This window comes from Engystomops pustulosus, unplaced genomic scaffold (assembly GCF_040894005.1).
Source record: "Engystomops pustulosus unplaced genomic scaffold, aEngPut4.maternal MAT_SCAFFOLD_175, whole genome shotgun sequence".
Lineage (NCBI taxonomy): Eukaryota > Metazoa > Chordata > Amphibia > Anura > Leptodactylidae > Engystomops > Engystomops pustulosus.
In genome coordinates, this window is record NW_027285055.1 from 61,867 (window position 1) to 88,754 (window position 26,888).

At 50.8% G+C, this 26,888-nt stretch overlaps 1 protein-coding gene across 2 annotated transcripts in view; it reads right to left on the reverse strand.

Moving 5' to 3' along the window:
- The window catches only part of LOC140108730 (sodium/potassium-transporting ATPase subunit alpha-3), a 70,849-nt gene that overhangs the window by 32,756 nt on the left and 11,205 nt on the right, over positions 1–26,888 (reverse strand). Inside the window, exon 1 of one of the 2 annotated variants that reach the window (XM_072131921.1) lies at positions 22,810–22,966. The exons of the other annotated variant lie outside the window; for it this stretch is intronic. Coding sequence (XP_071988022.1) covers positions 22,810–22,815 — 6 coding nt within the window. The 5' untranslated portion in view covers positions 22,816–22,966. Of the gene's footprint in view, positions 1–22,809; positions 22,967–26,888 lie in introns of those variants that run through there. 2 annotated transcript variants of the gene reach the window in all.

A 26,888-nucleotide genomic window follows, 5' to 3' on the forward strand; every position in this document is an offset into this window, starting at 1 on the left:
GATACGAGCCACCTCTGCTGCAGAGCATAAGAGTCACCTCTGCTGTGGAGGACGAGGGTCACCTCTGCCCTGGAGGATACGAGCCACCTCTGCTGAGGAGGAGAAGAGTCACCTCTGCTGCGGAGGACGAGGGTCACCTCTGCCCTGGAGGATACGAGCCACCTCTGCTGAGGAGGAGAAGAGTCACCTCTGCTGCGGAGGACGAGGGTCACCTCTGCCCTGGAGGATACGAGCCACCTCTGCTGCAGAGGATAAAAGTCACCTCTGCTGCGGAGGACGAGGGTCACCTCTGCCCTGGAGGATACGAGCCACCTCTGCTGCAGAGGATAAGAGTCACCTCTGCTGCGGAGGACGAGGGTCACCTCTGCCCTGGAGGATACGAGCCACCTCTGCTGCAGAGCATAAGAGTCACCTCTGCTGTGGAGGACGAGGGTCACCTCTGCCCTGGAGGATACGAGCCACCTCTGCTGAGGAGGAGAAGAGTCACCTCTGCTGCGGAGGACGAGGGTCACCTCTGCCCTGAAGGATACGAGCCACCTCTGCTGAGGAGGAGAAGAGTCACCTCTGCTGCGGAGGACGAGGGTCACCTCTGCCCTGGAGGATACGAGCCACCTCTGCTGAGGAGGAGAAGAGTCACCTCTGCTGCGGAGGACGAGGGTCACCTCTGCCCCGGAGGATACGAGCCACCTCTGCTGAGGAGGAGAAGAGTCACCTCTGCTGCGGAGGACGAGGGTCACCTCTGCCCTGGAGGATACGAGCCACCTCTGCTGAGGAGGAGAAGAGTCACCTCTGCTGTGGAGGACGAGGGTCACCTCTGCCCTGGAGGATACGAGCCACCTCTGCTGAGGAGGAGAAGAGTCACCTCTGCTGCGGAGGACGAGGGTCACCTCTGCCCTGGAGGATACGAGCCACCTCTGCTGAGGAGGAGAAGAGTCACCTCTGCTGCGGAGGACGAGGGTCACCTCTGCCCTGGAGGATATGAGCCACCTCTGCTGCAGAGGATAAGAGTCACCTCTGCTGCGGAGAACGAGGGTCACCTCTGCCCTGGAGGATACGAGCCACCTCTGCTGAGGAGGAGAAGAGTCACCTCTGCTGCGGAGGACGAGGGTCACCTCTGCCCTGGAGGATACGAGCCACCTCTGCTGAGGAGGAGAAGAGTCACCTCTGCTGCGGAGGACGAGGGTCACCTCTGCCCTGGAGGATACGAGCCACCTCTGCTGCAGAGGATAAGAGTCACCTCTGCTGCGGAGGACGAGGGTCACCTCTGCCCTGGAGGATACGAGCCACCTCTGCTGCAGAGAATAAGAGTCACCTCTGCTGCGGAGGACGAGGGTCACCTCTGCCCTGGAGGATACGAGCCACCTCTGCTGCAGAGGATAAGAGTCACCTCTGCTGCGGAGGACGAGGGTCACCTCTGCCCTGGAGGATACGAGCCACCTCTGCTGCAGAGAATAAGAGTCACCTCTGCTGTGGAGAATAGGTCCATCCGAGTCACCAGCTTCAGACATCGCAGGTAACAGCAGCAGCTTCATGGTAACATCACTGCTAGGAAACCGCTGCCAAGCACCAGCACCAAGCACCAGAGACACGAGGAATTACACCAGGGGAGATCTGGCCTTTGTCTGAGGAGTCCAAATCTGAGATCTTTGGTTCCAACCACCAGAAAAGGTGAAAGAATGGACTACATACCTGGTTCCCACTGTGAAGGCTAGAGTAGAGGGTGTTATGGTGTGGTGGAGCTGTGCTGGTGTCACTGGTGGGTGTGATGGTGTGGTGGGGTTGTGCTGGTGACACTGTTGGGTGTGATGGTGTGGGGGGCTGTGTTGGTGACACTGTTGGGTGTGATGGTGTGGGGGGCTGTGCTGGTGACACTGTTGGGTGTGATGGTGTGGGGGGCTGTGCTGGTGACACTGTTGGCTGTGATGGTGTGGGGGGCTGTGCTGGTGATACTGTTGGGTGTGATGGTGCGGGGGGCTGTGCTGGTGATACTGTTGGGTGTGATGGTGTGGGGGGCTGTGCTGGTGACACTGTTGGGTGTGATGGTGTGGGGGGGGCTGTGCTGGTGACACTGGTGGGTGTGATGGTGTGGGGGGCTTTGCTGGTGACACTGGTGGGTGTGATGGTGTGGGGGGCTTTGCTGGTGACACTGTTGGGTGTGATGGTGTGGGGGGCTCTGCTGGTGACACTGTTGGGTGTGATGGTGTGTGGGGGGCTGTGCTGGTGACACTGTTGGGTGTGATGGTGTGGGTGACACTGTTGGGTGTGATGGTGTGGTGGGGCTGTGTTGGTGACACTGTTGGGTGTGATGGTGTGGTGGGGCTGTGCTGGTGACACTGTTGGGTGTGATGGTGTGTGGGGGGCTGTGCTGGTGACACTGTTGGGTGTGATGGTGTGGTGGGGCTGTGCTGGTGACACTGTTGGGTGTGATGGTGTGGGGGGCTGTGCTGGTGACACTTGGGTGTGATGGTGTGGGGGGGGGCTCTGCTGGTGACACTGTTGGGTGTGATGGTGTGAGGGGATTTGCTGGTGACACTGTTGGGTGTGATGGTGTGGTGGGGGGTTTCTGGTGACACTGTTGGGTGTGAGGGTGGGGGAGCTGTGCTGGTGACACTGTTGGGTGTGATGGTGTGTGGGGGGCTGTGCTGGTGACACTGTTGGGTGTGAGGGTGGGGGGGCTTTCCTGGTGACACTGTTGGGTGTGATGGTGTGTGGGGGGCTGTGCTGGTGACACTGTTGGGTGTGATGGTGTGGTGGGGCTGTGTTGGTGACACTGTTAGGTGTGATGGTGTGGTGGGGTTGTGTTGGTGACACTGTTGGGTGTGATGGTGTGGGGGGGGGCTGTGCTGGTGACACTGTTGGGTGTGATGGTGTGGTGGGGCTGTGTTGGTGACACTGTTGGGTGTGATCGTGTGGTGGGGCTGTGCTGGTGACACTGTTGGGTGTGATGGTGTGGTGGGGTTGTGTTGGTGACACTTTTGGGTGTGATGGTGTGGGGGAGCATTGCTGGTGACACTGTTGGGTGTGATGGTGTGGTGGGGTTGTGTTGGTGACACTGTTGGGTGTGATGGTGTGAGGGGCTTTGCTGGTGACACTGTTGGGTGTGAAGGTGTGCTGGGGCTTTGCTGGTGACACTGGTGGGTGTGATGGTGTGTGGGGGGCTGTGCTGGTGACACTGTTGGGTGTGATGGTGTGGTGGGGCTGTGTTGGTGACACTGTTGGGTGTGATCGTGTGGTGGGGCTGTGCTGGTGACACTGTTGGGTGTGATGGTGTGGTGGGGTTGTGTTGGTGACACTTTTGGGTGTGATGGTGTGGGGGAGCTTTGCTGGTGACACTGTTGGGTGTGATGGTGTGGTGGGGTTGTGTTGGTGACACTGTTGGGTGTGATGGTGTGAGGGGCTTTGCTGGTGACACTGTTGGGTGTGATGGTGTGGGGGGTTGTGTTGGTGACACTGTTGGGTGTGATGGTGTGGGGGGCTTTGCTGGAGACACTGTTGGGTGTGATGGTGTGGGGACCTTGGCTGGTGACACTGGTGGGTGTGATGGTGTGGGGGGCTTTGCTGGTGACACTGTTGGGTGTGATGGTGTGGGAAGGGTTTTGCTGGTGACACTGTTGGGTGTGATGATGTGGTGGGGTTGTGTTGGTGACACTGTTGGGTGTGATGGTGTGAGGGGCTTTGCTGGTGACACTGTTGGGTGTGATGGTGTGGGGGGTTGTGTTGGTGACACTTTTGGGTGTGATGGTGTGGGGGCCTTGGCTGGTGACACTGGTGGGTGTGATGGTGTGGGGGGCTTTGCTGGTGACACTGTTGGGTGTGATGCTGTGGGGGGGGGCTGTGCTGGTGACACTATTGGGTGTGATGGTGTGGTGGGGCTGTGTTGGTGACACTGTTGGGTGTGATCGTGTGGTGGGGCTGTGCTGGTGACACTGTTGGGTGTGATGGTGTGGTGGGGTTGTGTTGGTGACACTTTTGGGTGTGATGGTGTGGGGGAGCTTTGCTGGTGACACTGTTGGGTGTGATGGTGTGGTGGGGTTGTGTTGGTGACACTGTTGGGTGTGATGGTGTGAGGGGCTTTGCTGGTGACACTGTTGGGTGTGAAGGTGTGCTGGGGCTTTGCTGGTGACACTGGTGGGTGTGATGGTGTGTGGGGGGCTGTGCTGGTGACACTGTTGGGTGTGATGGTGTGGTGGGGCTGTGTTGGTGACACTGTTGGGTGTGATGGTGTGGGGGGCTTTGCTGGTGACACTGTTGGGTGTGATGGTGTGGGAAGGGTTTTGCTGGTGACACTGTTGGGTGTGATGGTGTGGTGGGGTTGTGTTGGTGACACTGTTGGGTGTGATCGTGTGGGAAGGGGTTTGCTGGTGACAATGTTGGGTGTGATGGTGTGGTGGGGCCGTTCTGGTGACACTGATGGGTGTGATGGTGTGGGGGGGGACTTTGCTGGTGACACTGATGGGTCTGATGATGTGGGGGGCTCTGCTGGTGACACTGCTGAGGATTATACTGGACCAGCAGGATGACCACAGCATCTTGCAGTTGCTGCTATTCCATCCGGTTTCTGTTTAGTTGAACCATCCTCCAAGCTGTGTAAGGGCTGTGTGACCACATAGGAGAGTTATGGGGGGCTCCACCATTTGACCCACTCTATACCGTCAACAGACCTGAACCCAATCCAGATGGTTTTGGGTGAACTGGACCGCAGAGTGAAGGCAAAAGGGCAACAAATGCTGAGGAAAAATCTGGAAACTCCTTCAAGACTGTGGGAGACCATTTCAGGTGACTACCTCTTGTATCTCTGGAGAGAAGCCAAAACTGTGCAGAGCAGTGACCACAGCACAAGGAGCTGGAATATAAGAGACTGTGCAGAGCAGTGACCACAGCACAAGGACCTGGAATATAAGAGACTGTGCAGAGCAGTGACCACAGCACAAGGACCTGGAGTATAAGAGACTGTGCAGAGCAGTGATCACAGCACAAGGACCTGGAGTATAAGAGACTATGCAGAGCAGTGATCACAGCACAAGGACCTGGAGTATAAGAGACTGTGCAGAGCAGTGATCACAGCACAAGGAACTGGAATATGAGAGACTGTGCAGAGCAGTGACCACAGCACAAGGACCTGGAATATAAGAGACTGTGCAGAGCAGTGACCACAGCACAAGGAGCTGGAATATAAGAGACTGTGCAGAGCAGTGACCACAGCACAAGGACCTGGAATATAAGAGACTGTGCAGAGCAGTGACCACAGCACAAGGACCTGGAGTATAAGAGACTATGCAGAGCAGTGATCACAGCACAAGGACCTGGAGTATAAGAGACTGTGCAGAGCAGTGATCACAGCACAAGGAACTGGAATATGAGAGACTGTGCAGAGCAGTGACCACAGCACAAGGACCTGGAATATAAGAGACTGTGCAGAGCAGTGACCACAGCACAAGGAGCTGGAATATAAGAGACTGTGCAGAGCAGTGACCACAGCACAAGGACCTGGAGTATAAGAGACTGTGCAGAGCAGTGATCACAGCACAAGGACCTGGAGTATAAGAGACTGTGCAGAGCAGTGATCACAGCACAAGGAACTGGAATAAGAGAGACTGTGCAGAGCAGTGACCACAGCACAAGGACCTGGAATATAAGAGACTGTGCAGAGCAGTGATCACAGCACAAGGACCTGGAGTATAAGAGACTGTGCAGAGCAGTGACCACCGCACAAGGACCTGGAGTATAAGAGACTGTGCAGAGCAGTGACCACAGCACAAGGACCTGGAGTATAAGAGACTGTGCAGAGCAGTGACCACCGCACAAGGACCTGGAGTATAAGAGACTGTGCAGAGCAGTGACCACGGCACAAGGACCTGGAGTATAAGAGACTGTGCAGAGCAGTGATCACAGCACAAGGACCTGGAGTATAAGAGACTGTGCAGAGCAGTGACCACAGCACAAGGACCTGGAGTATAAGAGACTGTGCAGAGCAGTGATCACAGCACAAGGAGCGGGAATATAAGAGACTGTGCAGAGCAGTGATCACAGCACAAGGACCTGGAATATAAGAGACTGTGCAGAGCAGTGACCACAGCACAAGGACCTGGAATATAAGAGACTGTGCAGAGCAGTGACCACAGCACAAGGAGCGGGAGTATAAGAGACTGTGCAGAGCAGTGATCACAGCACAAGGACCTGGAATATAAGAGACTGTGCAGAGCAGTGACCACAGCACAAGGACCTGGAGTATAAGAGACTGTGCAGAGCAGTGATCACAGCACAAGGACCTGGAGTATAAGAGACTGTGCAGAGCAGTGATCACAGCACAAGGAGCGGGAGTATAAGAGACTGTGCAGATCAGTGATCACAGCACAAGGACCTGGAGTATAAGAGACTGTGCAGAGCAGTGATCACAGCACAAGGACCTGGAATATAAGAGACTGTGCAGAGCAGTGACCACAGCACAAGGACCTGGAATATAAGAGACTGTGCAGAGCAGTGATCACAGCACAAGGACCTGGAATATAAGAGAGTTTCCGGGGTCAACAGCTGCACTTCAAATTCCCCTCCTGTATCCTGTAGAGCTCCCCCTAGAGGTGACTGTAAGATTACAAAATGAGGACGTGAATAACCTGTAGAGAATCCTTCCTTTTAGGGGCGAGACACGGGAAAGGCACGGAGGGCACATGTATAATACACCAGGTATCTCCTCTAATATACTGTATAATACACCAGGTATCTCCTCTATTATACTGTATAATACACCAGGCATCTCCTCTATTATACTGTATAATACACCAGGCATCTCCTCTATTATACTGTATAATACACCAGGTATCTCCTCTATTATACTGTATTATACACCAGGTATCTCCTCTATTATACTGTATAATACACCAGGTATCTCCTCTAATATACTGTATAATACACCAGGTATCTCCTCTATTATACTGTATAATACACCAGGCATCTCCTCTATTATACTGTATAATACACCAGGTATCTCCTCTATTATACTGTATAATACACCAGGTATCTCCTCTATTATACTGTATAATACACCAGGTATCTCCTCTAATATACTGTATAATACACCAGGTATCTCCTCTAATATACTGTATAATACACCAGGCATCTCCTCTATTATACTGTATAATACACCAGGTATCTCCTCTATTATACTGTATAATACACCAGGTATCTCCTCTATTATACTGTATAATACACCAGGTATCTCCTCTAATATACTGTATAATACACCAGGTATCTCCTCTAATATACTGTATAATACACCAGGCATCTCCTCTATTATACTGTATAATACACCAGGCATCTCCTCTATTATACTGTATAATACACCAGGTATCTCCTCTAATATACTGTATAATACACCAGGTATCTCCTCTATTATACTGTATAATACACCAGGTATCTCCTCTAATATACTGTATAATACACCAGGTATCTCCTCTAATATACTGTATAATACACCAGGCATCTCCTCTATTATACTGTATAATACACCAGGCATCTCCTCTATTATACTGTATAATACACCAGATGTCTCCTCTATTACACTGTATAATACACCAGGTATCTCCTCTATTATACTGTATAATACACCAGGTATCTCCTCTATTATACTGTATAATACACCAGGCATCACCTCTATTATACTGTATAATACACCAGGTATCTCCTCTATTATACTGTATAATACACCAGGTATCTCCTCTATTATACTGTATAATACACCAGGTATCTCCTCTATTATACTGTATAATACACCAGGTATCTCCTCTATTATACTGTATAATACACCAGGTATCTCCTCTATTATACTGTATAATACACCAGGTATCTCCTCTATTATACTGTATAATACACCAGGTATCTCCTCTATTATACTGTATAATACACCAGGTATCTCCTCTATTACACTATATAATACACCAGGCATCTCCTCTATTATACTGTATAATACACCAGGTATCTCCTCTATTATACTGTATAATAAACCAGGCATCTCCTCTATTATACGGTATAATACACCAGGTATCTCCTCTATTATACTGTATAATACACCAGGTATCTCCTCTATTATACTGTATAATACACCAGGTATCTCCTCTATTATACTGTATAATACACCAGGTATCTCCTCTATTATACAGTATAATACACCAGGTATCTCCTCTATTATACTGTATAATACACCAGGTATCTCCTCTATTATACTATATAATACACCAGGTATCTCCTCTATTATACTGTATAATACACCAGGCATCTCCTCTATTACACTGTATAATACACCAGGTATCTCCTCTATTACACTGTATAATACACCAGGTATCTCCTCTATTATACTGTATAATACACCAGGTATCTCCTCTATTATACTGTATAATACACCAGGCATCTCCTCTATTATACTGTATAATACACCAGGTATCTCCTCTATTATACTGTATAATACACCAGGTATCTCCTCTATTATACTGTATAATACACCAGGCATCTCCTCTATTATACTGTATAATACACCAGGTATCTCCTCTATAATACTGTATAATACACCAGGTATCTCCTCTATTATACTGTATAATACACCAGGTATCTCCTCTATTATACAGTATAATACACCAGGTATCTCCTCTATTATACTGTATAATACACCAGGTATCTCCTCTATTATACTATATAATACACCAGGTATCTCCTCTATTATACTGTATAATACACCAGGCATCTCCTCTATTATACTGTATAATACACCAGGTATCTCCTCTATTACACTGTATAATACACCAGGTATCTCCTCTATTATACTGTATAATACACCAGGTATCTCCTCTATTATACTGTATAATACACCAGGCATCTCCTCTATTATACTGTATAATACACCAGGTATCTCCTCTATTATACTGTATAATACACCAGGTATCTCCTCTATTATACTGTATAATACACCAGGCATCTCCTCTATTATACTGTATAATACACCAGGTATCTCCTCTATTATACTGTATAATACACCAGGTATCTCCTCTATTATACTGTATAATACACCAGGTATCTCCTCTATTATACTGTATAATACACCAGGTATCTCCTCTATTATACTGTATAATACACCAGATATCTCCTCTATTATACTGTATAATACACCAGGCATCACCTCTATTATACTGTATAATACACCAGGTATCTCCTCTATTATACTGTATAATACACCAGGTATCTCCTCTATTATACTGTATAATACACCAGGTATCTCCTCTATTATACTATATAATACACCAGGCATCTCCTCTATTATACTGTATAATACACCAGGTATCTCCTCTATTATACTGTATAATACACCAGGCATCTCCTCTATTATACTGTATAATACACCAGGCATCTCCTCTATTATACTATATAATAAACCAGGCATCTCCTCTATTATACTATATAATACACCAGGTATCTCCTCTACTATACTGTATAATACACCAGGCATCTCCTCTATTATACTGTATAATACACCAGGCATCTCCTCTATTATACTGTATAATACACCAGGCATCTCCTCTATTATACTGTATTATACACCAGGCATCTCCTCTATTATACCGTATAATACACCAGGCATCTCCTCTATTATACCGTATTATACACCAGGCATCTCCTCTATTATACCGTATAATACACCAGGTATCTCCTCTATTATACCGTATAATACACCAGGTATCTCCTCTATTATACTGTATAATACACCAGGTATCTCCTCTATTATACTGTATAATACACCAGGTATCTCCTCTATTATACTGTATAATACACCAGGTATCTCCTCTATTATACTGTATAATACACCAGGTATCTCCTCTAATATACTGTATAATACACCAGGCATCTCCTCTATTATACTGTATAATACACCAGGCATCTCCTCTATTATACTGTATAATACACCAGGTATCTCCTCTATTATACTGTATAATACACCAGGCATCTCCTCTATTATACTGTATAATACACCAGGTATCTCCTCTATTACACTGTATAATACACCAGGTATCTCCTCTATTATACTGTATAATACACCAGGTATCTCCTCTAATATACTGTATAATACACCAGGCATCTCCTCTATTATACTGTATAATACACCAGGTATCTCCTCTATTATACTGTATAATACACCAGGTATCTCCTCTATTATACTGTATAATACACCAGGTATCTCCTCTATTATACTGTATAATACACCAGGTATCTCCTCTATTATACTGTATAATACACCAGGCATCTCCTCTATTATACTGTATAATACACCAGGTGTCTCCTCTATTATACTGTATAATACACCAGGTATCTCCTCTATTATACTGTATAATACACCAGGTATCTCCTCTATTATACTGTATAATACACCAGGTATCTCCTCTAATATACTGTATAATACACCAGGTATCTCCTCTATTATACTGTATAATACACCAGGTATCTCCTCTATTATACTGTATAATACACCAGGTATCTCCTCTATTATACTGTATAATACACCAGGTATCTCCTCTATTATACTGTATAATACACCAGGTATCTCCTCTATTATACTGTATAATACACCAGGTATCTCCTCTATTATACTGTATAATACACCAGGTATCTCCTCTATTATACTGTATAATACACCAGGTATCTCCTCTATTATACTGTATTATACACCAGGTATCTCCTCTATTATACTGTATAATACACCAGGTATCTCCTCTATTATACTGTATAATACACCAGGTATCTCCTCTATTATACTGTATAATACACCAGGTATCTCCTCTATTATATGGTATTGTACACCAGGTATTATATTGTATGATACCCCGGCTCCTCCTGTATATCACATAGCCAGAGCTGTCGCCCCCCTTCCTGTCGGTTTGTGGTGGGGGGATTATCCTCGCTCACATCTCTGCCATATGTCACGGCTCCCAGCCCCCATCCTCTGCCTCCTGGGAGGGAATGAGTGTCAGCTCATGCGCAGTATCAGGCGCAGCCTTACATAAAGCGCCCACATCCAGGCGGCACAGATGGGTCACCTTCCCTGTGCAGCGCCTCCAGCAGGTCCCCCTGACACCTGCAGTGTTATTACAGGGGGAGGGGGCTGCACCCCAGCTCTCGGCCATCATCTGCTGTTATACAGGGGAAGGCGGCTGTGACCTTCATCAATGACATCCATGGGCCTGGGGACACAAGCATCCCAAATATCTGCAGGAGGACACCGAGGTGTCCAGGGTACAATAGAGGTGTCCAGGGTACAATACAGGGGTGTCCAGGGTACAATACAGGGGTGTCCAGGGTACAATACAGAGGTGTCCAGGGTACAATACAGAGGCCTCCAGGGTACAATACAGAGGTGTCCAGGGTACAATACAGAGGTGTCCAGGGTACAATACAGAGATCTCCAGGGGTACAATACAGGGGTGTCCAGGGTACAATACAGAGGTGTCCAGGGGTACAATACAGAGGTGTCCAGGGTACAATACAGAGATCTCCAGGGGTACAATACAGGGGTGTCCAGGGTACAATACAGAGATCTCCAGGGGTACAATACAGGGGTGTCCAGGGGTACAATACAGAGGTGTCCAGGGGTACAATACAGAGGTGTCCAGGGGTACAATACAGAGGTGTCCAGGGTACAATACAGGGGTGTCCAGGGGTACAATACAGAGGTGTCCAGGGTACAATACAGAGGTGTCCAGGGGTACAATACAGAGGTGTCCAGGGGTACAATACAGAGGTGTCCAGGGGTACAATACAGAGGTGTCCAGGGGTACAATACAGAGGTGTCCAGGGTACAATACAGAGGTGTCCAGGGTACAATACAGAGGTGTCCAGGGTACAATACAGAGGTGTCCAGGGTACAATACAGGGGTGTCCAGGGGTACAATACAGGGGTGTCCAGGGGTACAATACAGAGGTGTCCAGGGGTACAATACAGGGGTGTCCAGGGTACAATACAGAGGTGTCCAGGGTACAATACAGAGGTGTCCAGGGGTACAATACAGAGGTGTCCAGGGGTACAATACAGAGGTGTCCAGGGGTACAATACAGAGGCCTCCAGGGTACAATACAGAGGTGTCCAGGGTACAATACAGAGGTGTCCAGGGTACAATACAGGGGTGTCCAGGGTACAATACAGAGGTGTCCAGGGGTACAATACAGGGGTGTCCAGGGTACAATACAGGGGTGTCCAGGGGTACAATACAGAGGTGTCCAGGGGTACAATACAGAGGTGTCCAGGGGTACAATACAGAGGTGTCCAGGGTACAATACAGAGATCTCCAGGGGTACAATACAGAGGTGTCCAGGGTACAATACAGAGGTGTCCAGGGTACAATACAGAGGTGTCCAGGGGTACAATACAGGGGTGTCCAGGGTACAATACAGAGGTGTCCAGGGGTACAATACAGGGGTGTCCAGGGTACAATACAGAGGTGTCCAGGGGTACAATACAGAGGTGTCCAGGGGTACAATACAGAGGTCTCCAGGGGTACAATACAGGGGTGTCCAGGGTACAATACAGAGGTGTCCAGGGGTACAATACAGAGATCTCCAGGGGTACAATACAGAGGTGTCCAGGGTACAATACAGAGGTGTCCAGGGTACAATACAGAGGTGTCCAGGGGTACAATACAGGGGTGTCCAGGGTACAATACAGAGGTGTCCAGGGGTACAATACAGAGGTGTGCAGGGTACAATACAGAGGTGTCCAGGGTACAATACAGAGGTGTCCAGGGGTACAATACAGAGGTGTCCAGGGGTACAATACAGAGGTCTCCAGGGGTACAATACAGGGGTGTCCAGGGCAGGGCCGGTTCTAGACAAAGTGGGGCCCTGGGCAAAACTAAAAATGGGGCCCCAAAATTTAACTATTTTATGACCAGTCACAGTCAGCAAGAGGCTCCCTTTAGTATGGTAAAACAAACTGTAATTTTGGAGAATTTTATTGGAGATAGATAGCTGATAGGAAGATTGATGGGCAGCACGGTGGCTCAGTGGTTAGCACTACAGCCTTGCAGCCCTGGTCAACATCTGCAACATCTGTGTCTGCGTGGGTTTCCTCCCACACTCCAAAAAATTACTGGTAGGTTGATTAGACTTGTGAGGCCCATTGGGAAGAGGGACCGATATTTTCTGAAAGCAGACACTTGCCCCATTTTCAAAATAGCATCAAAGAGTTTATAGACACCTTCATGCAACTTTGATTCGAAATAAAACATTTTACAAAAAAATACTTAAAATTTCCCTTTGATGGCAAAAAATGTGCTCCAAACAGAAACTATTTACCTTCACATCTCCTAAATGTAATAGATGGACATGTGTAGAGTTCACAAATGTCCCATAATGATATGTTCACATAAATAAATCATCATAATATCACTAACACTGTAATAACTAGATATCTGCTTTTCAGCTAGAAAATTCACACAGACGTATCATTGTCTGCTCCTTACACAATGGTAACCCAAATAAATAACTATATATCCATAAACCCCTCTAATGAGATAATAAAGTCACTTTTAGATGTCTCCGATGTATCAGCCGCACAATAACAGAACCCTCCGCGCTTCATAAGAATGAGAGTGAGAACGTCATAACATGGGTGTAAATAATGGGGGATGGTGGGAGATAAAAACTTTATTCCAGGACATGTGTGTGTTTTTGGTGTTACATATAACTTTATGGACATGTTCTGGATTTGAATGTTCATCGTATCAGTCAATTTTCCCAACAACAAAAAACTAGCACAAAATAAAAGGGAATAGGAGAGAAATCGTGTTCTTAGATAGTTCTGCATAGAGAAGGGTTAAAAACATGAATATTAGTTGATATTATCCTTCTCAGAATGTAGTAACATATAAAGTGAATATTTCCATTATCTGTGAGGTGCAGCAGCTCCTGTGTGCTGCTAATACTCCCTGCAGGCTGATGGCTAAGAATCTGGAGGGGGGGAGGACACTTCAGGGGGCTATATCTCTGGCTCTGTGAGACATAGAACCTCACTTCTTTTTTCCTATGAAAGAAGAGAGTCTCCTCTTTTATATGAATCTAAATTTGTGTTTCTAAGTTTTAGGAAAATGGAGATATTAACTGTTGAACTGCCGTTGGGAGTGATTTTTATATATAAAAATGGCACCTGATATTCTCACTTTAAACCTGAATATCTCTGGATCCCTGGCACCTAGAAACACAATTCAAGATTCATTTGAAAGAAGAGATTCTCCCCTTTCAGGGGGCCCTGGGCAATTGCCACCTTTGCCTACCCATAGCGCCGGCCCTGGTCCAGGGTACAATACAGAGGTGTCCAGGGGTACAATACAGAGGTGTCCAGGGTACAATACAGAGGTGTCCAGGGGTACAATACAGAGGTGTCCAGGGGTACAATACAGAGGTCTCCAGGGGTACAATACAGAGGTGTCCAGGGTACAATACTGGGGTGTCCAGGGTACAATACAGAGGTGTCCAGGGTACAATACAGAGGTGTCCAGGGTACAATACAGAGGTGTCCAGGGTACAATACAGAGGTGTCCAGGGGTACAATACAGAGGTGTCCAGGGTACAATACAGAGGTGTCCAGGGTACAATACTGGGGTGTCCAGGGTACAATACAGAGGTGTCCAGGGTACAATACAGAGGTGTCCAGGGGTACAATACAGAGGCCTCCAGGGTACAATACAGAGGTGTCCAGGGTACAATACAGAGGTGTCCAGGGGTACAATACAGGGGTGTCCAGGGTACAATACAGGGGTGTCCAGGGTACAATACAGAGGTGTCCAGGGGTACAATACAGAGGTGTCCAGGGTACAATACAGAGGTGTCCAGGGGTACAATACAGAGGCCTCCAGGGTACAATACAGAGGTGTCCAGGGGTACAATACAGAGGTGTCCAGGGTACAATACAGAGGTGTCCAGGGTACAATACAGAGGTGTCCAGGGGTACAATACAGAGGTGTTCAGGGTACAATACAGAGGTGTCCAGGGGTACAATACAGAGGTGTTCAGGGTACAATACAGGGGTGTCCAGGGGTACAATACAGAGGTCTCCAGGGTACAATACAGGGGTGTCCAGGGGTACAATACAGGGGTGTCCAGGGGTACAATACAGAGGTGTCCAGGGGTACAATACAGAGGTGTCCAGGGGTTCAATACAGAGGTGTCCAGGGTACAATACAGGGGTGTCCAGGGTACAATACAGAGGGTCCAGGGGTACAATACAGAGGTGTCCAGGGTACAATACAGGGGTGTCCAGGGTACAATACAGAGGTGTCCAGGGGTACAATACACAGGTCTCTAGGGGTACAATACACAGGTCTCCAGGGTACAATACAGAGGTGTCCAGGGGTACAATACAGAGGTGTCCAGGGGTACAATACAGAGGTGTCCAGGGTACAATACAGAGGTGTCCAGGGTACAATACAGAGGTGTCCAGGGGTACAATACAGGGGTGTCCAGGGTACAATACAGAGGTGTCCAGGGGTACAATACAAGGGTGTCCAGGGTACAATACAGGGGTGTCCAGGGGTACAAAACAGAGGTGTCCAGGGGTACAATACAGAGATCTCCAGGGGTACAATACAGAGGTGTCCAGGGGTACAATACAGAGGTGTCCAGGGGTACAATACAGAGGTGTCCAAGGGTACAATACAGAGATCTCCAGGAGTACAATACAGAGGTCTCCAGGGGTACAATACAGAGGTGTCCAGGGGTTAGCACTGCGAAGTAAGAGGGTTACAGATTCCTGATGGAACGCCAGATATCGCGGTGAGTGTTCTAACTATCTGTCCCTTATTTGCACTATAGGCACCTTGCCCTAAAGCTACCCTACGGCCGTTTCGCCGCCATGATGCGGCTTCACAGTGTTAACCCTTCAATATCAGCACTTCTTTTGCAACCTATGAGGGTCTTGTAACACAAACAGTTACAATTACAATATTTATAAACACACTCTGGTTGATACAATTAACTGGCAACATAACACTGATTGTATCTACAGAACAAAGCAATACTGATCTAGGATTTACATCTGCAGACCTGCACATTAAGTAGGAGAACAGACAGGGGTCCACTCCTACTTATGAGGGGAATCTATTACACTAGAGAAAATGAGAAAATATTTTTAAATGTAATAATAAAAGTAAAATTTTACAGCCTCCTTTTCCTTCTCCCAGTCCCCTTTCCCTTTAAATTAAATTAGTTAAAGGGAACCTACCACCACGAAACTACCTATAAAGGTAGGACGTGAGGATAGTCCTTTTAAGGGCTAATCCTCACGTCCCCGCAATGTTTTGAAAAGTTTTATTGCCCCAATATTCAAATTTCCTTATGCGGCTACTGGGGTGTGGAGTAGCCGCATCTGAGGTTACACGGGGCGGCTACTCCTCTTTCTCTTTCTCCTCCTACCGAAAATCTTCGGCGCGCAGCCACGAGGAGCTGCGTGCCCTCGTCCGACAAATCTGCTGTCTGCGCATGCTGATTTTTGGTAGGAGGAGAAAAGAGGCTACCGGGGCGTGGAGTAGCCTCCCCGTGTAACCTCAGATGCGGCTACTCCACGCCCCAGTAGCCGCATAAGGAAATTTGAATATTGGGGCAATAAAACGGTCTGATACCAGGGGGTGATACTGGCTGATACCAGGGGGTGATACTGGCTGATACCAGGGGGTGATACTGGCTGATACCAGGGGGTGATACGGGCTGATACCAGGGGGGTGATACTGGCTGATACCAGGGAGTGATACTGGCTGATACCAGGGGGGTGATACTGGCTGATACCAGGGGAGTGATACGGGCTGATGCCAGGGGGTGATACTGGCTGATACCAGGGGGGTGATACTGGCTGATACCAGGGGGGTGATACGGGCTGATGCCAGGGGGTGATACTGGCTGATGCCAGGGGGTGATACTGGCTGATGCCAGGGGGGTGATACTGGCTGATATCAGGGGGGTGATACTGGCTGATACCAGGGGGTGATACTGGCTGATACCAGGGGAGTGATACTGGCTGATACCAGGGGGGTGATACTGGCTGATACCAGGGGGTGATACTGGCTGATGCCTGGGGGTGATACTGGCTGATACCAGGGGAGTGATACTGGCTGATACCAGGGGGGTGATACTGGCTGATACCAGGGGGTGATACTGGCTGATGCCAGGGGGTGATACTGGCTGATACCAGGGGGTGATACTGGCTGATACCAGAGGGGTGATACTGGCTGATACCAGGGGGTGATACTGGCTGATACCAGGGGGGTGATACTGGCTGATACCAGGGGGTGATACTGGCTGATGCCTGGGGGTGATACTGGCTGATACCAGGGGAGTGATACTGGCTGATACCAGGGGGGTGATACTGGCTGATACCAGGGGGTGATACTGGCTGATGCCAGGGGGTGATACTGGCTGATACCAGGGGGTGATACTGGCTGATACCAGGGGGTGATACTGGCTGATACCAGGGGGTGATACTGGCTGATACCAGGGGGGTGATACTGGCTGATACCAGGGGGGTGATACTGGCTGATACCAGGGGGGTGATACTGGCTGATACCAGGGGGGTGATACTGGCTGATACCAGGGGGTGATACTGGCTGATACCAGGGGGTGATACTGGCTGATACAGGGGGTGATACTGGCTGATACAGGGGGTGATACTGGCTGATACCAGGGGGATGATACTGGCTGATACCAGGGGGATGATACTGGCTGATACCAGGGGGGTGATACTGGCTGATACCAGGGGGGTGATACTGGCTGATACCAGGGGGTGATACCGGCTGATACCAGGGGGGTGATACTGGCTGATACCAGGGGGTGATACTGGCTGATACCAGGGGGGTGATACTGGCTGATACCAGGGGGATGATACTGGCTGATACCAGGGGGGTGATACTGGCTGATACCAGGGGGGTGATACTGACTGATACCAGGGGGGTGATACTGGCTGATACCAGGGGGTGATACTGGCTGATACAGGGGGTGATACTGGCTGATGCCAGGGGGTGATACTGGCTGATACCAGGGGGATGATACTGGCTGATACCAGGGGGATGATACTGGCTGATACCAGGGGGTGATACTGGCTGATACCAGGGGGTGATACTGGCTGATACCAGGGGGTGATACTGGCTGATACCAGGGGGTGATACTGGCTGATGCCAGGGGGTGATACTGGCTGATACCAGGGGGTGATACTGGCTGATACCAGGGGGTGATACTGGCTGATGCCAGGGGATGATACTGGCTGATGCCAGGGGGGTGATACTGGCTGATACCAGGGGGTGATACTGGCTGATACCAGGGGGGTGATACTGGCTGATACCAGGGGGGTGATACTGGCTGATGCCAGGTGGTGGGGGGTGATACTGGCTGATACCAGGGGGTGATACTGGCTGATACCAGGGGGTGATACTGGCTGATACCAGGGGGGTGATACTGACTGATACCAGGGGGGTGATACTGGCTGATACCAGGGGGTGATACTGGCTGATACCAGGGGGGTGATACTGGCTGATACCAGGGGGTGATACTAGCTGATGCCAGGGGGTGATACTGGCTGATACCAGGGGGGTGATACTGGCTGATACCAGGGGGGTGATACTGGCTGATACCAGGGGGGTGATACTAGCTGATGCCAGGGGGTGATACTGGCTGATACCAGGGGGGTGATACTGGCTGATACCAGGGGGTGATACTGGCTGATACCAGGGGGTGATACTGGCTGATACAAGGGGGTGATACTGGCTGATGCCAGGGGGGTGATACTGGCTGATACCAGGGGGGTGATACTGGCTGATATCAGGGGGGTGATACTGGCTGATACCAGGGGGGTGATACTGGCTGATACCAGGGGGTGATACTGGCTGATGCCAGGGGGGTGATACTGACTGATACCAGGGGGTGATACTGGCTGATACCAGGGGGTGATACTGGCTGATGCCAGGGGGGTGATACTGGCTGATACCAGGGGGTGATACTGGCTGATACCAGGGGGTGATACTGGCTGATACCAGGGGGTGATACTGGCTGATACCAGGGGGGTGATACTGGCTGATACCAGGGGGTGATACTGGCTGATACCAGGGGGGTGATACTGGCTGATACCAGGGGGGTGATACTGACTGATACCAGGGGGTGATACTGGCTGATGCCAGGGGGGTGATACTGGCTGATGCCAGGGGGGTGATACTGGCTGATACCAGGGGGTGATACTGGCTGATACCAGGGGGTGATACTGGCTGATACCAGGGGGGTGATACTGACTGATACCAGGGGGTGATACTGGCTGATACCAGGGGGGTGATACTGACTGATACCAGGGGGTGATACTGGCTGATACCAGGGGGGTGATACTGGCTGATACCAGGGGGGTGATACTGGCTGATACCAGGGGGTGATACTGGCTGATACAGGGGGTGATACTGGCTGATACCAGGGGGATGATACTGGCTGATACCAGGGGGTGATACGGGCTGATACCAGGGGGTGATACTGGCTGATACCAGGGGGGTGATACTGGCTGATACCAGGGGGTGATACTGGCTGATACCAGGGGGGTGATACTGGCTGATACAGGGGGTGATACTGGCTGATACCAGGGGGATGATACTGGCTGATACCAGGGGGATGATACTGGCTGATGCCAGGGGGTGATACTGGCTGATACCAGGGGGGTGATACTGGCTGATACCAGGGGGGTGATACTGGCTGATACCAGGGGGTGATACCGGCTGATACCAGGGGGGTGATACTGGCTGATACCAGGGGGGTGATACTGGCTGATACCAGGGGGTGATACTGGCTGATACCAGGGGGTGATACTGGCTGATACCAGGGGGTGATACTGGCTGATACCAGGGGGTGATACTGGCTGATACAGGGGGTGATACTGGCTGATACCAGGGGGTGATACTGACTGATACCAGGGGGTGATACTGGCTGATACCAGGGGGATGATACTGGCTGATACCAGGGGGGTGATACTGGCTGATACCAGGGGGGTGATACTGACTGATACCAGGGGGGTGATACTGGCTGATACCAGGGGGTGATACTGGCTGATACAGGGGGTGATACTGGCTGATACCAGGGGGGTGATACTGGCTGATACCAGGGGGGTGATACTGGCTGATACCAGGGGGTGATACTGGCTGATACCAGGGGGTGATACTGGCTGATACCAGGGGGTGATACTGGCTGATACCAGGGGGTGATACTGGCTGATGCCAGGGGGTGATACTGGCTGATGCCAGGGGGGTGATACTGGCTGATACCAGGGGGTGATACTGGCTGATGCCAGGGGGTGATACTGGCTGATACCAGGGGGTGATACTGGCTGATACCAGGGGGTGATACTGGCTGATGCCAGGGGATGATACTGGCTGATGCCAGGGGGGTGATACTGGCTGATACCAGGGGGTGATACTGGCTGATACCAGGGGGGTGATACTAGCTGATGCCAGGGGGTGATACTGGCTGATACCAGGGGGGTGATACTGGCTGATACCAGGGGGGTGATACTGGCTGATACCAGGGGGGTGATACTAGCTGATGCCAGGGGGTGATACTGGCTGATACCAGGGGGGTGATACTGGCTGATACCAGGGGGGTGATACTGGCTGATACCAGGGGGGTGATACTGACTGATACCAGGGGGTGATACTGGCTGATACAGGGGGTGATACTGGCTGATACCAGGGGGATGATACTGGCTGATACCAGGGGGATGATACTGGCTGATACCAGGGGGTGATACTGGCTGATACCAGGGGGTGATACTGGCTGATACCAGGGGGTGATACTGGCTGATACCAGGGGGGTGATACTGGCTGATACCAGGGGGTGATACTGGCTGATGCCAGAGGGATGATACTGGCTGATACCAGGGGGTGATACTGGCTGATACCAGGGGGGTGATACTGGCTGATACCAGGGGGGTGATACTGACTGATACCAGGGGGTGATACTGGCTGATACCAGGGGGTGATACTGGCTGATACCAGGGGGTGATACTGGCTGATACCAGGGGGGTGATACTGGCTGATGCCAGGGGGTGATACTGGCTGATACCAGGGAGTGATACTGGCTGATACCAGGGGGTGATACTGGCTGATACCAGGGGGTGATACTGGCTGATACCAGGGGGATGATACTGGCTAATACCAGGGGGTGATACTGGCTGATACCAGGGGGTGATACTGACTGATACCAGGGGAGTGATACTGGCTGATGCCAGGGGGTGATACTGGCTGATGCCAGGGGGTGATACTGGCTGATGCCAGGGGGTGATAATGCCATGGAGGAATGATGCCAGGGGAAGGGATCACGTGCCACCATTTGACCTTCAATTGCCCTTCCTCCATTTTTACAGACGACAATTTGGCTGCTTCTTATTTCCAAATCAAGTGCCCCCGAGTGGCTCCATATGACAGACATGAAATATTAACCCATTGTGTAGCAGGATCTCCCCCTCCCCCGGCCATGAGTCAGAGGATGTGATTCCAAGCTCCTTACTGGCAGTGCTCGTCTCATTGTGCCTGCTCCCTGCCCACTCCCATCTCTGCCTTCTCTCCGCTCCCTCCACCATCTTCTCTTCTCTCTATAGTGAATGACCTCATCTCATTTCCCAAGGCTTCTCCTTCTCTCCTTCTCCTGAGTGTGACAGACGTACAGACACCGCATTGCGCCGTGCAAACAATTATCCACAACCCAGCGCCTGGAATCAACCCAAACATACCACCAATAGCTAACCAGGGAGATCCAACATCTACAGTAAGCAAGGGGCAAACACAGGGGTCACATAGAGGAGGGCGAATCCAGAAGGTCTACAAGGTCATGGACACATCAACAGAACTGATCAAGGCACTGCAAGGCTCCCAGTCATCTGTCAGGACCAACAAGAGCTCCAGGCAATCTTCTCAGGAATGTGGAGACCTCCAAGGGATCTGTCAGGACCATAGAGAGCTCCAAATGATCTGCTCAGGACTATGAAGAGCTTCAGATGATCTGCTCAAGAATATGGAAACCTCCATGTGATCTGCTGAGGGCCATGAAGACCTCCAGATGATCTGCTCAGGACCATGAAGAGGTCCAGATGATCTGCTCAGGACCATGAAGAGCTCCAGATGATCTGCTCAGGACCATGAAGAGCTTCAGATGATCTGCTCAGGAACATGAAGAGGTCCATATGAAATGTTCAGGGCCATGAAGACCTCTAGATGATCTGTTCAGGGCCATGAAGACCTCCAGATGATCTGCTCAGGACCATGAAGACCTCCAGATGATCTGCTCAGGACCATGAAGAGCTCCAGATGATCTGCTCATGACCATGAAGAGGTCCATATGATCTGTTCAGGGCCATGAAGACCTCCAGATGATCTGTTCAGGGCCATGAAGAGCTCCAGATGATCTGTTCAGGACCATGACGACCTCCAGATGATCTGCTCAGGACCATGGATAGCTCGTGCAGGCTGAGGACCATGGATAGCTCGTGCAGGCTGAGGAACCCTGGATAGCTCCTGCAGGCTGAGGACCATGGATAGCTCCTGCAGGCTGAGGACCATGGATAGCTCCTGCAGGCTGAGGACCATGGATAGCTCGTGCAGGCTGAGGACCCTGGATAGCTCCTGCAGGCTGAGGACCCTGGATAGCTCGTGCAGGCTGAGGACCATGGATAGCCCCTGCAGGCTGAGGACCCTGCATAGCTCCTGCAGGCTGAGGACCCTGCATAGCCCCTGCAGGCCAGAGCTGAGGACCGTGGTGACACGGCATACTCACCCCCATGTTGTCGGTGTCGGGCAGAGCTCGGGCGGATGCAGTGAGGAGCTGCTGCTGCTGGCGGGTGAGGCTTGTGCTGCTGCGGCTTCTCCCTCCCGCGCCCGCTCGTCTCCCTCCTCTCACACAGTTGGTCCCTCATATGCTGCAGTCACCTAGGCCACACCCCCGGCACGCTCTCCGCCAATCAGCGGCCGGGACGCGTCCTCCCCACCTGTCACCCCGACGCTCCCGCCCCTTTTATTGCAGCTGTTACATTCTTGAAGGTGAGTGCAAGTGTGAACTGAGCGTGCGGCAAGTGCGAGCGGCTGTGAGTCCAGTGTGAGTGCGGACTATGGGGGAAGCTGAGTTTGAGCATGAAAGAGATGAATTGTGTGTAAATGTGCAGTATGGGGCAGGAGCTGAGTGTGCACTATGGGGCAGGAGCTGAGTGTGAGTGTGCACTAAGGTGGGAGCTGAGTGTTAGTGTGCACTAAGGTGGGAGCTGAGTGTTAGTGTGCACTAAGGTGGGAGGTGAGTGTGCTATAGGGGGGGGGGCTGAGTGTGAGTGTGCACTATGGGGGGGCTGAGTGTGAGTGTGCACTATGGGGCAGGAGCTGAGTGTGCACTAAGGTGGGAGCTGAGTGTGCTATAGTGAGGGCTGAGTGTGAGTGTGCTATAGTGAGGGCTGAGTGTGAGTGTTCTCTATGGGGGAGCTGAGTGTGAGTGTGCACTATAGGAGGAGCTGAGTGTGAGTGTGCACTAAGGTGGGAGGTGAGTGTGCTATAGGGGGGGGGCTGAGTGTGAGTGTGCACTATGGGGGGGCTGAGTGTGAGTGTGCACTATGGGGCAGGAGCTGAGTGTGCACTAAGGTGGGAGCTGAGTGTGCTATAGTGAGGGCTGAGTGTGAGTGTTCTCTATGGGGGAGCTGAGTGTGAGTGTGCACTATAGGAGGAGCTGAGTGTGAGTGTGCACTAAGGTGGGAGCTGAGTGTTAGTGTGCACTATGGGGGGAGCTGAGTGTTAGTGTGCACTAAGGTGGGAGCTGAGTGTGCTATAGTGAGGGCTGAGTGTGAGTGTTCTCTATGGGGGAGATGAGTGTGAGTGTGCACTATGGGAGGAGCTGAGTGTGAGTGTGCACTATGGGAGGAGCTGAGTGTGAGTGTGCACTATGGGAGGAGCTGAGTGTGAGTGTGCACTATGGGGCAGGAGCTGAGTGTGCACTAAGGTGGGAGCTGAGTGTGAGTGTGCACTAAGGTGGGAGCTGAGTGTTAGTGTGCACTAAGGTGGGAGCTGAGTGTGCTATAGTGAGGGCTGAGTGTGAGTGTTCTCTATGGGGGAGCTGAGTGTGAGTGTGCACTATGGGAGGAGCTGAGTGTGAGTGTGCACTATGGGGGGAGCTGAGTGTTAGTGTGCACTAAGGTGGGAGCTGAGTGTGCTATAGGGGGGGCTGAGTGTGAGTGTGCCCTATGGGGGGAGCTGAGTGTGAGTGTGCACTAAGGTGGGAGCTGAGTGTGAGTGTGCACTATGGGAGGAGCTGAGTGTGAGTGTGCACTAAGTAGGGAGCTGAGTGTTAGTGTGCACTAAGGTGGGAGCTGAGTGTGCTATAGTGAGGGCTGAGTGTGAGTGTTCTCTATGGGGGAGCTGAGTGTGAGTGTGCACTATGGGAGGAGCTGAGTGTGAGTGTGCACTAAGGTGGGAGCTGAGTGTTAGTGTGCACTATGGGGGGAGCTGAGTGTTAGTGTGCAGTAAGGTGGGAGCTGAGTGTGCTATAGTGAGGGCTGAGTGTGAGTGTTCTCTATGGGGGAGCTGAGTGTGAGTGTGCACTATGGGAGGAGCTGAGTGTGAGTGTGCACTATGGGAGGAGCTGAGTGTGCACTGTGGGAGGAGCTGAGTGTGAGTGTTCTCTATGGGGGAGCTGAGTGTTAGTGTGCACTAAGGTGGGAGCTGAGTGTGCACTAAGGTGGGAGCTGAGTGTGAGTGTGCACTATGGGAGGAGCTGAGTGTTAGTGTGCACTAAGGTGGGAGCTGAGTGTGCTATAGGGGGGGGGCTGAGTGTGAGTGTGCCCTATGGGGGGAGCTGAGTGTGCACTAAGGTGGGAGCTGAGTGTGAGTGTGCACTATGGGAGGAGCTGAGTGTTAGTGTGCACTAAGGTGGGAGCTGAGTGTGCTATAGGGGGGGGGCTGAGTGTGAGTGTGCCCTATGGGGGGAGCTGAGTGTGCACTAAGGTGGGAGCTGAGTGTGAGTGTGCACTATGGGGGGAGCTGAGTGTTAGTGTGCACTAAGGTGGGAGCTGAGTGTGCTATAGTGAGGGCTGAGTGTGAGTGTTCTCTATGGGGGAGCTGAGTGTGAGTGTGCACTATGGGAGGAGCTGAGTGTGAGTGTGCACTATGGGAGGAGCTGAGTGTGAGTGTGCACTATGGGAGGAGCTGAGTGTGAGTGTTCTCTATGGGGGAGCTGAGTGTTAGTGTGCACTAAGGTGGGAGCTGAGTGTGAGTGTGCACTAAGGTGGGAGCTAAGTGTTAGTGTGCACTATGGGGGGAGCTGAGTGTTAGTGTGCACTAAGGTGGGAGCTGAGTGTGCACTAAGGTGGGAGCTGAGTGTGCTATAGGGGGGGGGCTGAATGTGAGTGTGCACTATGGGGGGAGCTGAGTGTGAGTGTGCACTAAGATGGGAGCTGAGTGTGAGTGTGCACTATGGGAGGAGCTGAGTGTGAGTGTGCACTAAGGTGGGAGCTGAGTGTTAGTGTGCACTAAGGTGGGAGCTGAGTGTTAGTGTGCACTAAGGTGGGAGCTGAGTGTGCACTAAGGTGGGAGCTGACAGTAAGTGTGCTATAGGGGGGGCTGAGTGTGAGTGTGCTCTATGGGGGGAGCTGAGTGTGAGTGTGCACTAAGGTGGGAGCTGACAGTAAGTGTGCTATGGGGGGGGGGCTGAGTGTGTTCCTCTGAGGGAGCTGACTGTACACAGTAAGGAAGGGCCCCATATATTAGTGACGCTGTACATCCCCCTACATGATATATATAATCTTCTCCAATCTTCTGCAGGAGACATCACTGCCCCCCCCCATACGGCACTCGGGGTCTCATACAGATCATCCCTTTAATGTGCCGCCTCCTCTGATGGTGGGAGCTGAGTGTGAGTGTGCACTATGGGAGGAGCTGAGTGTGAGTGTGCACTACATGATATATATAATCTTCTCCAATCTTCTGCAGGAGACATCACTGCCCCCCCATATGGCACTCGGGGTCTCATACAGATCATCCCTTTAATGTGCCGCCTCCTCTGATAGCGGCCGCTGGGTAAATACTTTGTTGTCTTTGTCATTCAGATCAGTCACATCTACAAAGTCTCCTGTGATCTCCTCCAGTTTGTGAGACACGTGGGATCTTGTGTCCTGTGATCACAGATGCTTGAGGTCCATGGGTGACTGCGGCTTCTCCATCTCACTGGTAAGTGGTGGCATCACAAGACATCAGACCATGAACGTGCGCCTCCAGGTTGAAGAGACACTTTCCAGTCTTACTGTCCCGTTCTCCTTCTTGTACTACCTGATGTTCCAGCACTGATGTGACCTCCCCAGTGGCCTCCATCAGAAGAGATGATGTCCTTGTCTTCTCTCTGTTCCCCCGCGTCTTCTCTCCAGTCTGAGACGTTCTTCGGGTATGGCTGGGGAGGACTTCTTGTGTCTTTATTTCATATCCTCCCAAAAGAGAACAAATGAAGTAAAGACAGAGAAGTTGTGTATCCACTGGTCTCCAGCAGAGGGTTTATCTACTGCCCCACGACTGACTCACTATCGGGAATCGAGTGGTGATCTGCCTACATCATCTCTGGCTCTGCCTCCTTCATCCCTAACTCTTCCTCCCTTGTCTCTGTCTCTGCCTCCCTCAACTCTGGCTCTGCCTATCGTCTCTGCCGCCATGGTTTCTTGCTCTGCCTCTATCGTCTCTGGATTTGACTCCACTGTCTCCAACTCTGCCTCATCATCTCTGGCTCTTTCTCATGGTCTCCGGCTCTGCCTCCATGGTCTCTGGCTCTGCCTCATCATCTCTGGCTCTTTCTCATGGTCTCCGGCTCTGCCTCCATGGTCTCTGGCTCTGCCT